The sequence below is a fragment of the Calonectris borealis genome, chromosome 1, assembly GCF_964195595.1.
Source record: "Calonectris borealis chromosome 1, bCalBor7.hap1.2, whole genome shotgun sequence".
NCBI classification, from domain to species: domain Eukaryota; kingdom Metazoa; phylum Chordata; class Aves; order Procellariiformes; family Procellariidae; genus Calonectris; species Calonectris borealis.
Window position 1 is genome coordinate 83761171 of NC_134312.1, and position 11947 is coordinate 83773117.

Genomic DNA, 11947 nt, shown 5'->3' on the forward strand with positions numbered 1-11947 from the left:
GCTGCTACATTCAGCTTCTTTTCACATGGAGGAGGGTGAAATACCTCATCTTTCCTGACATTTGTTATGTATGTTTGTGAAATGAAGAGTAACTCCGTGAATTCATTTTCTATGTCGAAGGTATTGGGTCTTCCACCAGCTGATTTCATCCAGGCTGCATCCAGAAAGCGAACGTTCTTTGGTAACTGCTTCTGATTGTTTGTCCTTGCAGGATTCCTCCCTGCTAGTTAATCACTAGTTAATATCTCTGGTAGAGAACCTTAGCTGCTTCTTAGCTGACAAAACTTCTTTCAGACAGAGGTATTCAGGAGGAGCAAAAGGGTAACATGAGGCCTACAAATGAACCTGGTACTGTGCTCCTCAAGTCTTACGGGCCTCTCATTGCCAAGGTGACAGGGAAGGGATTGGGAAATCCATTCCACTGTTACTCCTTAAAAATATTATTGCTAAAAGGAATGCAGTGGGCTTTGGGATCAAGTTCATTCCTCTGGGTATAATTTGGTTTTGGAAATTACACAAAATGAACAAAAAACCAGAGTGTAGGATGGAGTCTCTAGGAGGTAATCAATATTGTTTGCCACAATGCTGGCCGACTATCAATCCAACAGGGCAAAACTGGAGTTAGGGGAATGGATATGGGTACTGTTTTTACAACTCTTGAAGATTTGGTAAGGATTTTTAATGTAATTTTTTTAGCATGTCTTTATTTTTTTAAGATTCCAAAGGTTTTCCTAAATCCATAACTAACAGCAAGGGAAAAAAGAGATGCCCAGACTCCAAGGATCTAAGCACAGTGCTGAAAACCCATGATGCTGGTTTCTTGGATTTTCTGAAAGGATGTCTAATGTGAGTTCATAGTTTTGACCTATATGCAGTAGGCTAGTTTTGACTTTGCTTTCATTCTTTTGTGCCTTTAAAATCTTTGTATGTGTTGGGGTTTTTTGGTGGGGAGTTTTGTTTGGTTTTTGGTTTTTGGTTTTTTTTTTGTCACAGTAGCATTTGGATAACTATTATTATTCAGAGCTTATTGCAGGGAGAAATCATTGCAGAAAAAGACTATCTGGGATTAGTCCAAGGTACAAAAGAAAGCTGACATCATCATATCTAAAAGCAGATCTTCATCTTCTGATGCTGGAGACTAAACTCTAAAAACAATGCTTTTTACCCATTGATGCCTTTGTATTAAATCCTTTCTGTTTTATCTGAGATAAAGGTTCGTTCAGATAATATAGATAATGGTAATGCACTGTCCCAAGGCAATGTATATCTGGAGACTAAAGTTTGGTTTTGTATTTAATTAACTCCTGCTCCAGTGGGAAGAAAGTCTTCCCATTTCCTTCAGCAGGAGTTATATTTAGAGCTGATTTAGCTGGCTTGAATGGCTTGACTATATTTTCTGTGCTAGTCCTTGGAAATGCCAATCAGATGATACGCTGTGGTATATGTATGAAAACAGTTCTGCTTCTTTGAGTATCTGCTCACAAAGATCTTGCTCTCTGCGTGCATGTTCCCTTGGGTGAGATTAGACTCTTTTTAGTTCCAATACACCACAGGCCTCCTCCTTAGCAGAGGATAAAAAGGCATTCAGCCATGTCTCCACTCCAGAATCAATGGTATTGTTTGCTTGCTTCTTGACTCTGGTAGTTAGCATGAAGAATTACTTAGCACAGTTACCAGAGTGTTACCTTGTAGTTTGCATGCTGATTTAAGCCCTTTTTCTCCTTATCAGAGTTATACTTATTTTTCATTGATAGCAGTCACATTGCACAGTTCAAGAATTATTTGATAGACTGTTTCCATTCTCTTGACTGGAATGGATTTTTATAGATCACTGGAGCTCAGAATGCAAGAAGAGCCTAATTTGTCTCAGATCCTGTAATTTCTAGGATAAACTGTTGACTTCAAGGATTTTGCTGCTGAATACCTAGTATGACAAGTGGTCCACAGCTGTTTTCTTAAAGGAAATTGATGATTCGCACATTTTTGTTAACTGCTAAATGCAAATAACATGTCATTGTTAACAGTCTTCACACAAGGTAGAAATCCCATAGATTCTCTAAAACAGAATATCACAGAATTATCGCAGAATAATTTAGGTTGGAAAGGGACCTCCAGGAAGTCATCTAGCTCACCCTCCCACTCAAAGCAGAGCAAACTTGGAGCAGGTTGCTTAGGACCTTGTCCGGTCGGGTTCTGAGTATCTCCAAAGAGGGAGATCCACAGCCTCTTGGGGCAACCTGTTCCAATAGCGAACCACACTGACGGTGAGAGAGTCATGGCAAAGTGTCCGTGTGTTTGTGTGGAGGAAGAGAGATCTGATTTAGTGTCACCAGCGTATCATCTGTCATCACAAAGTAAACGGGACTTTTTAATAAATGAATAATAATGTAATATAATAATGTGGGAGAAGCAAAACTATTTCATGGCTCAAACATAATCATGTGTCTTTTCCAAGGCAGTCAGGTTACTAAGCATTTTACAGGGTGGGACTCCATGGAATCTGTTGATATGGGGTGTCCTTTTATTAATAGGTCTTTTTGCTTGGGAGAGGTTTTAGTCATCCATTAAAATAAAAGACTGAGCATGCAGGAACAAACTTTTGTCTGGTTGCCTTAAATACTGACCTCTTGCATAGGTGCGGTAAGGCTTTCGGGGTGAGCTTGTATCCTAATTTGTACTGTGTAACGGCGGCAGAAGCTGGTCCTATACCTTTTCAAGTGTTACCTGTATCTTATGCAAGGCTAATATTTTGTGTCTTCTTCAGCACTGACTGTAAGTTTCTTTCTATCCGTTCAGTAGTACTTTCCTAAAGAAATCCATGCTAACTTGTGGCCTGTGGTGACATGGAAAAAAAAAATCATCCCTCTCTGTTTCACAAGAAGGTTGCTTTTAATGTTCTCTGCTAAAGCTGTATGAATCATTGGTCCACATTGGTTTGCTGGCTGAATCAGAACATTTAGGAAATAATTTCAGTGAAGCAAAGAAAAGTGTAAACATGTCATTTCAGGTCACACAGAAAAAAAATGTTATATGTTGGGTTTGTTTAAATTTTCAAAGGAATGAAGTAAGGTTTGAAATGAAAACTCTTTTTGAGACAAAAAAGAATTGAACTATTTTGTCTTTTTCAGTTGCCAATCTGTGTCTATCCAAAGCAGCCTGATACTTTTGCCATGAATTCACAAATAGTTTTGTTCAACTTGTATACTCCTGTTTTGTGGATGAAAACATCAGACAAAAAAAAAATTCACTCAGCTCTTGTGATGACAAGAATATCTTTTTTTCCTACATTATTTCTGTACAGTTCTGGACAGCACTGAGATTAGACAAAACAGAATGAAATAGTCTGCAACTCATGTAGAGATTAGTAACAGAAATATTAGGATTGATATGAGTGCAGTACAAATGGAAAATGTATGTGTGTTTAAGCACTGGAAGAAACAGCACAACAGGGTTTGAAAGAACTGTGTGTATCGGTAACAAAGGACAGTGCTCCCAGGACAGTGCTCCCACCTGTAAAACTGGGGAGTGTGTTGTCACAGCCAGGAAACCTGCACTCTGGTGGGACCACAGCACAGGTGACTAGCAGTGAAAAATCTCAAAGCTCACAGTGATTGCATGGCAACAAGGTTGCAGAATATCACATATGCTGTTCATTTTCCTGTTAACCCGAAAGGAAAACAAACATATATTCCAAAATACAAGGAAAAACAGACCATGAGTAGCTACCTTGCCTAACATTCTGCCTAACCTGCCAGTCTCTGAAGTCAGCAAGGTTCTGATGTGAAGGACCATGCCCAAACAGCAGGTGACTCCTAAAGGATATAAAAGATCTGTCTAAAGATTAGTACATCATCACCAATCAAGAAAAACCCCAGAGACGTGATGAGGACTCAGTAGCTGACAACCCTTGTCCTCTGTGTAACACACAAGTGGTCTTGGCCAGAACACTTGTGAGTATGTGGGTGTGAGAACCGAGTGAATGAAACCTGTGAGAGGATAAAGTCAATGTAGAGGTTTTGCAAAAAAAATCACCTTTCATTTCCATAATAAGATCTCACATGAGTTTTGTTACACTAAGTCTCTACAGTAGTTTCAGATGCAGTTAAATTAGGAAGGACATATCTTTTAATGAATTACCCTATGTCTTATTTATGTTCCCTTTCTTGGAGCTTGCACTGACAGAATATGAAAACCTTGAAACAAATATTCAGTAGGGTCCCTACCCTAATAACACTGTGAACTGCATATTAAAAATGGTTTGATGCTGCAGAAGGTTTGATCAGCAAAGCACACAGTGCTGAAGTTAATAAAAAGTTTAGAAGGATGGAGAAGATCACATAAATTAAAAATTTTTTGTTTCAAAAAATGTCGTCATGACATGACTTCCAGAAGACAATGCTGAATCTTTTGGCTTAAACTGACTTTCAGTTAGAGCTACTGTTAAGTAACTATTTGTCTACCATGGATTTAAGGTGGGAACCTGCCCTGCGCATGACTCCCGATGAAGCAATGAAGCATGCATGGATCCAGGAACCAAAAATATACAGAGCAAAACAGAAAACACAGACTTCAAGGAAGCTGAGTGATGGCTCTTTCTCTACACCAGAAAAGAAAAAAGAGAATATTCGTAAGCATGTGTTACCTGGAGAACTAAGTACATTTACATTAGTGTTTAGTATTCCTTTATATTTGATATAATCTGTCTGAAGTAGGGTGAGGTCATAGCACACAGTGTGCAGATAATGGATGGTCACTGGAATGTGGTGGATAGAGCCACTATTTCTCACTTCTGTAGAAACCCATTACTTACGTTTTATAGCGGCTGCCAGCAAGAAGACTGGCAGTACTAAAGACTCACATAGAAAGATCTTTTCCCTACTGACAGCAAAATAATTATGGTATCTGACACCACACCGTAGTGCACTTCACTTTCAGAGCTAAAGAATGCATCAATGGTGGTTGTAAGATCCCAGAGAAAATTTTCAGCTGATTTTTTGTGAATTTGTGGTGATCATGTGTTTATCTGCTGCTAAGAGTCCGCAGTGTTACCCTATCATTTTATTTATTTATTGTTACAGAAAATATCTGGAAAGATACGGCTGACAAAGTGAAAAGTGAACTGGCTGAAAGACTCACTCCCACTGTACCCTCCACAGGCATAACAGAAAATGATGTGCAGAGCACAAGAAAACATGTTATTCCAGAGAAACATTTGGAGAATGAAATGGAAAAGCCTATAAGAAATGATCAAGCAGAACACAGTGGTGAAACAGCTCTTCCAAAAAATTCTCTTTTTTTCCCACCAATTAAGTAATACACAAGTGATGATTGGTTCAGTTGCATACCTGGTATATTTTGTAGGTGTTATTTGTACTCAGGAATATAAGCTGTATCTGTCTGTCCATGAGCTGTGCACATTGTAAGTATATTTAATTTTCATTTTACCCTGAAATAGTTGAGGCAGCCAAAACAGAATTTGAAAACCATTCATTTTCCTCATCTACATCCTTGTTGTGATCAGAGATCCTTCACAACCAGCAGCAATAAAATGGAGACTGTAGAGGTGGAGAGTGGCTTATTCTTGATGTTATAATAGATTTTCGAATTTTAGATTTTCCTGGAGCTAAAAGAACAAATGCATTGATTGAAGAATCTGAACTCTTTCACTTACATCAGCGTAAATCAGGAATAATTTGTGGATAAGATTACTGGATTTACTTCTGTATAAAAAAATATGAGAAATCAAACCCAGCACCTTCCCTTTCCTCCGTCTCTATCTCCCACTTTTTTATAGTGAGGCACTAGATGGAAGCCATTGTCACACCTTCTTAGCATATTTAGAAATCTAAATTATGTTCTTTAGCTCTTTAGCAGCAACAGAGTGGTATTCTGGGCCCACTTCTGCAGAGACTCCACTCAGTATTCGTATCAACAGGAAGGATGGATTAAAGCAAGCTGTTTTGATTCAGGGAAATTGTCCTCCACAGGAAGTTTAACTTAATACTCTCAAAAAAGCAGATTTCTATGACCACTATGATTTCTATGTTTAATTAATTTAAACATTTAGCTCTTGGACGATAGACTGTCTTGTCATTGCACTTGTAAAGCACCTACCTCATTATGACTCTTACACTTTACTATGGCTTATAGATAATACCACAATTTAAAAGGAAATAATGAAGAAATTGTCCTACAAAATGCAGCTGCGACCGTAGCAGTGATATTGCAGTTGTCCCAAGAGAAATAGGTGTTCATAGGTGTTAAGAGTCACCATAACAGCAAACTCCCGCAGGCTCTTTGTGCAAAAGGAAAACCCAAAGGATATGAAAATGGTCCTAACACAGTTCTAATACAACAATGAGTAAACAAGCCATCTGACAGGGTACAGAGGTGACTGCACGACAAAAGGCTCTCCTACTGAATAGAAAGTTAATGGCAACAGTCATCTCAGAGAAGATGGACTGCACAATGCAGTGTGACCGTTTCTCTTGGCTTCAGGCAAATCCTGGGACTCATGAAGAAACACCTGGAAGATGAGTGACCCAAGCAAGGCAATAGCCCGTTATGGAGTGTAATTGAGCAGTGAATTACAAGAGTATTTTGGCAGCCAAATATCATCCTGCTGTGATGCAGACATTACTGACAAGCAGGCCAGCTTTCATTATTGTCTGTATCTCTGGCTTCAGGGAGACTCCTTTGCAACTGAACCCTCCTGGAGACTATGAAATGCTCCCATTCGTCACCAGAATGATGTACCAGGAAAAGTGAGTTCTGTTATGCACCACGTTTTGGTGATTGCACAGAATACCCAGGGTAGATGAGCATCTGGTAGAATGCAGGCAGAGCCCTTATCACATTTCACAGATGAGTCCCACCCCTGGTGGGAGCTGAATGAAGGAGTTAGACTTATCATCAGTTTTAGGGAATATTCAAATAGGTTTTTGCAGATATTTGGAAAATATTTTGGCTGTTTGTTTGCAAGTAACACAGAAGATAAGAAGCAAAGGGTTTATGTTTAAGTGCAAGGGTTCAATGTGGACTAAGAACAGCAAGAGTACTTATCCTGATACCACTTAACATAAAAGGTCAGATCCTTATATCCTTAGAACTATAATTTCTACTGTTTCAATTCAGTTGCTGTTCATTCTCCATCTCTGTTTTGGTACGTTCACTTGACTGCTTCGGCTACTCCAAGTCAAAATATCTGTCTTCTTATAATTGTGCACTTAATTGTGTATTTGTCTGCTCTACCTCAGAGGCAAGGCTTGGGATCAATTATACCAAGCTGCTCTTGATAGTATTGCTTAGTCCTAATGAAGCTGTAAACCTCATTTGATGTATGAGCTCGTGTGCTGGAGCTGCATTTTCTTCACAATTAATACATTTCAATAGCTTTTTTTAGTAAGCAGCACCATATTACTTCTCATGGCATATGCTGATGGGTTTTTCAAGGCATTCATAGAGTTGAGGGAAAAGTAAGAAAGCCACCTGAGACTGCAATTGAGTTTGATTATTCTTCTGTTCACAGAAGGCAGATGGATTGCGTTTCACTGTGGCTAGCTGGCTGCCGTGTATTTCCTGTCTTCCCTTCCTTACTGACCTGCTGTTCTTTTTTTAATTCCTTCAGCCTCCACAGTGATTTCCATCTTCAAAATCTTTCCTAATAAGGGCTCTTTTAGATAACTGTTGGATTTTTTTTCAGAGATGACAGAAATAAATAGAAATTACTTGGCAGAAAGATCTAGCCCTCAGATATCATCACTGCTTTCACATTCCACTGCAGAAACAAGCAGACACAATAGGTACAGGTAGCATCCTCTTCTCTGTGCTGTAAGAGGACAGCCTTCAAAATGTTGAGAAGATTCCTCTAACTCCTGCTTTGCTTGAGCCACCCTCAGATTGGTAACAGAGCAGACTCATAGAGAAAAGAAACACTAAGTGATCAATTTGTTTAATTGAAAAGCCCAAACCATGCATCATGTTTTCTTTCTGTATGATATAGTGCCATTTTTAGCCAAGAAAATGACGTAGCTGCTTTCTTGTCTGTCTCTGCACACTGATCTGCCTGTCTTCCGGTTGGTGTCCTCTTCCCCTGAGCTCTTCAACTTATTAACAGATATTAGCTGAGGTAGGCAGAGGAACAGTGTTCTCAAAAGTATTTTCTTTCTGTATACTACAGCTGACAGAGGAATGAGACCTTATTAGTGTAATCAGTGAGGGAAAGGCAGGAGAACATGGTTATGGTCAGTTCTGCCGGCCCACTGAGCAGCATGAGAGCGCTGGCTGCCCAGGGAGCACATAGAATAGAATCATAGAATCATTAAGGTTGGAAAAGACCTCTAAGATCATCCAGTCCAACCGTCAACCCAACACCACCATGCCCACTAAACCATGTCCCTGAGCGCCACATCTACACGTCTTTTAAATACTTCCAGGAATGGTGACTCAACCACTTCCCTGGGCAGCCTGTTCCAAGGCCTGACCACTCCTTCAGTAAAGAAATTTTTCCTAATGTCCAATCTAACATGCATGGTTCTGCATCACTGTAAGGGTATGCTGCCCCTTGACCAGGAGCTGGGCCAAACAAAAGCCATAAGGGAATGTGGGACATAGAAAGAGCTGGGAATTTTACAGCGGAGATAACTGATTAGGGGTGTAAGGCTAGAAGGGGCATCACGGTATGGGGAAATGCTGGGAAATTATGTTGAAGAGAAGCTGCAGGAATCAGCACTGTTGCAACAGTGGGTATTTACAGGATATAGGACACAAATCTTTAGGAAATCAAGCTGTGAGAACACAAAGGCTCAGTGAACAAGCCGTTACACCTCTTCTCATTCTCTCTGATTACCCTTCCGATTCTCTCCCCGTCCCACTGGGGGCGGGGGGAGTGAGGGAGCGACTGTGTGGTATTTGGCTGCCTGCCAGGTTAAACAACGACAAAACCTCATTAAGAAAATGTTGTCTGTAAAAAAATAATGATAATGCATGCTCCTAGCCCTGCTGTCTTTCTGGAATTGAATGCATTTTGCAACAATTGCACTTCATGACCCCTCGTAGGAGGCTGCCTAAGTATAATTGCTGCAAGTCAAATGCACAGTCACTGCCAGAGCCCAGACCAGATCACGGGGATCCTAACAGTCGTGCCATGCTCTTCCTCGTGCTGGATCCTGAAGTTAGTTCTTTTATTCAGGGTCGATAAAGATATCATCTACAACCATCCTGAAACACCAGAATCCCAATTCACGTAATGCTGAAGTGCAGCTGGTTGTGAGGTGTTGCCTGTACACTGGTTTCAGATCCTTCACTAGTGTTCCCGTGCCTTCTAGTGTCACTACAGGTTGCTTGTATTCAATTTTGAATTCATTGCTAATGGCTCTTCTTTAACCCTGCCTCCTACAAAAGAGTAATAAGTCCACCAAATACATCTTATAGAACAATGTGTGACAGTGGTGAGGTCTATGCTTATATCTAGAACGTTGTGTCTTAACCTGGGAGCAGAGTGCTTCAAGGTTATACCCCAACCCAAATAACAAAAAACCAAAAGCACCCTACATTACAGAAGTGCAGAGTGGACCTGTGAGAGTACAGCAGTATGTCTGTACTACATTGAAAAAAAGAGTGAGTTTAGCAATTGCTTCACTGAGTCAATGCAGCTGAGAAGCTCTCAGAACAAAGTACAAGAAACCTAAAGCAGAGATTTTGCAGCTTGCTCCCCACTGCCTTGTTTTGCATTGTTTTGATTTCACAGTGGACGATGCACACGTAACACATTATGACTCCTGTAACATCTATGTCAATAAGCAGGGATCATCTACTCTGGGGCAAGGTGCTAACCAGGAGTATAAATTATTTGTAATGCTGACTTTTATCTATGTATCAAACTTTTACTATCTATTTATGAGGAAAAGAGTTAATGTTTCTCAGATTGGACAGGTTAGAGCCATTTGAATTTTTCAGTCTGCAAAGAGACTTGACAGAGAAACTGAGAGATTGGTCATGTTATTTCCAGAATTTTTTTTTTTTTAAAGCAGAATTGTCATAGTAAAATTATTGGTAGGCACAATGTATTGAAGAATTACAGTAATTTGTGGCAGGGAAAATCTAGGAAGATTGAAGCTCTTAGAAGTAAATCTTTCCCAACGGTCAGCTCAGTGACCTCATGCTCCAAGGATATTACTTGCATGCTGTGAGAACCAGTCACTTGTTTAACAGACAAAGCACTAAGAATTATTTCCAATGAAACACCCAATCTTATCTTTTACTTGACTGGACCTTCTTTGTATCAGCACCGGTATCCACATGTCACTGCACTGAATGGGGTGGACATAATGCAGATTATACACAGGGAACTAGATTGCACAATAATAATAATAAAAAAGTTGTTACAGTCACTCTTTATCATTTAAGCACATTAAAACTGCCAGTTCTTCACATCCAAAAGGTTGACCATTGACTGAATTGTTGCTTCTGCTAGGAAGAAACAAGCAATAATAATCAAGAGTTTCTTTAGTGGGATCCTGTGTGTTTGTGTGGGAGATAGATGGGTTCCTGCTTCCTGGGGCATGGCCAGACTCACACGGCAGGGGACACTTTCCACTCTCACCGTTCCAAGCATATTTCCAGACAACGCACTGCTCAGACAATTTCTTCACTTCCTCTCATGGTCCTTCTGCTAGAAAAGAATCTCTGGTTTTGCTGCCTGCTTGTGACCTCCACAAGCAGAGACCCTCCTGATTACTCCTGGTCTACAGTGCAAGGGTTTATCAGCAGGCATAAATTTCTGCGGCTATAGGTATGCATGTGCCCTCCTATTTGTTATGTGAGACAGCAAAAGCCAATTTGTCAGCCTGGGAACTGGTTGTCTTTGACCCTCTATCCTTCCCAGTGCTCTTAGCTTTCAAACGACAAGTCTGTCAGCAAAATGACTAGGCAGACACTGCATTGTTTATATCTGTTCCGAAAGACCTTTATCCATAACCTATGATGCCCCTGCCTTCAACAGTACTTCTGTCACCCCTTTGAAGCTTGGGAAGGGAAAGGGGGCAAAAGTACTACAGTCCTACAATTCCCCCTTCCCTAAATATCCCTCACATGCTCTTGTACTGTCTCTTTCCTTCCTAGCCCAATACGCAAATTACTTAATATAAAGAAAATGATCCCCGCTCTGTCCTCAGAGTTTTGTTCTGAGCATCCAAGATTTTCAGCCTGTGAAGAGAGAGGGCTTTTCACCACTACAGTGGGATGACTGCAGGAACAGGAGTGTTTGTGCAACACTGCAATGGGAAAACAAGCCAGTAGTGAAAGAGCTGAAAAATTATGTTAAGCAAAGGTGAAGTCCTTTCACAAGGCAGCTCATGAAAAAATCTCTGCCAGCACCTTTCCTTCGGGACTGCATGCTTTACCCAATGAGGAGCCTGTATCTCCTCTGATTGCTACGGCCTCCCCATATGATTTGGCAGAAGCAGTCCTGCAGGTGTGTGGCAAAAAGTAAGTCAGCTTGGCACCATCTTTGACAAAGTCTACAGTTTTCTGAAACCTAGAGGATCTGGGATGGATCTAAACATGGAAAAGGAAGGCTGTCAAAGAAGTGCAGCAATGTGTGGTGCTGAATGCAAGGATATTTTTAGCCTGGCTAACAAACGTTCAAGTTGTCACTCTGTTAGCCTATCTGTCTGGGTATCCGTCTCCAGTCCTTTTTAAACCTGCTGGTAATTTTACTTCAAATAGTGAGCATAATATAATAACATATCATACAATATCTTATAAGGGAGTTTCACCCATCTCAGTATGATATAGTACTGTGCACCACATTGCAACGCGTAGCAATCTAAACTGCAGCAGCTCATAGTGCAACATATTGCAACATAATGCATTTCCCAAATGAAAGTAGTCCTGCATTGCCTTAAGGTCTTCTAGAGGACACAGTCATTGAGAAGGATGGAGATGG

The 11947-nt window shown here is 40.4% G+C and overlaps 1 protein-coding gene across 1 annotated transcript in view; it reads left to right on the top strand.

Moving 5' to 3' along the window:
* DYRK4 (dual specificity tyrosine phosphorylation regulated kinase 4) overlaps window positions 1-9439 on the top strand; it is a 33724-nt gene extending 24285 nt beyond the window's left edge. The window contains exons 11-14 of the mRNA XM_075162887.1: window positions 121-181; window positions 717-846; window positions 4473-4627; window positions 5079-9439. Of these exons, the coding sequence (XP_075018988.1) occupies window positions 121-181; window positions 717-846; window positions 4473-4627; window positions 5079-5314 (582 nt within the window). The 3' untranslated portion in view covers window positions 5315-9439. The remainder of the gene's footprint in view (window positions 1-120; window positions 182-716; window positions 847-4472; window positions 4628-5078) is intronic.
* The last annotated feature ends 2508 nt before the right edge of the window (window positions 9440-11947 follow it).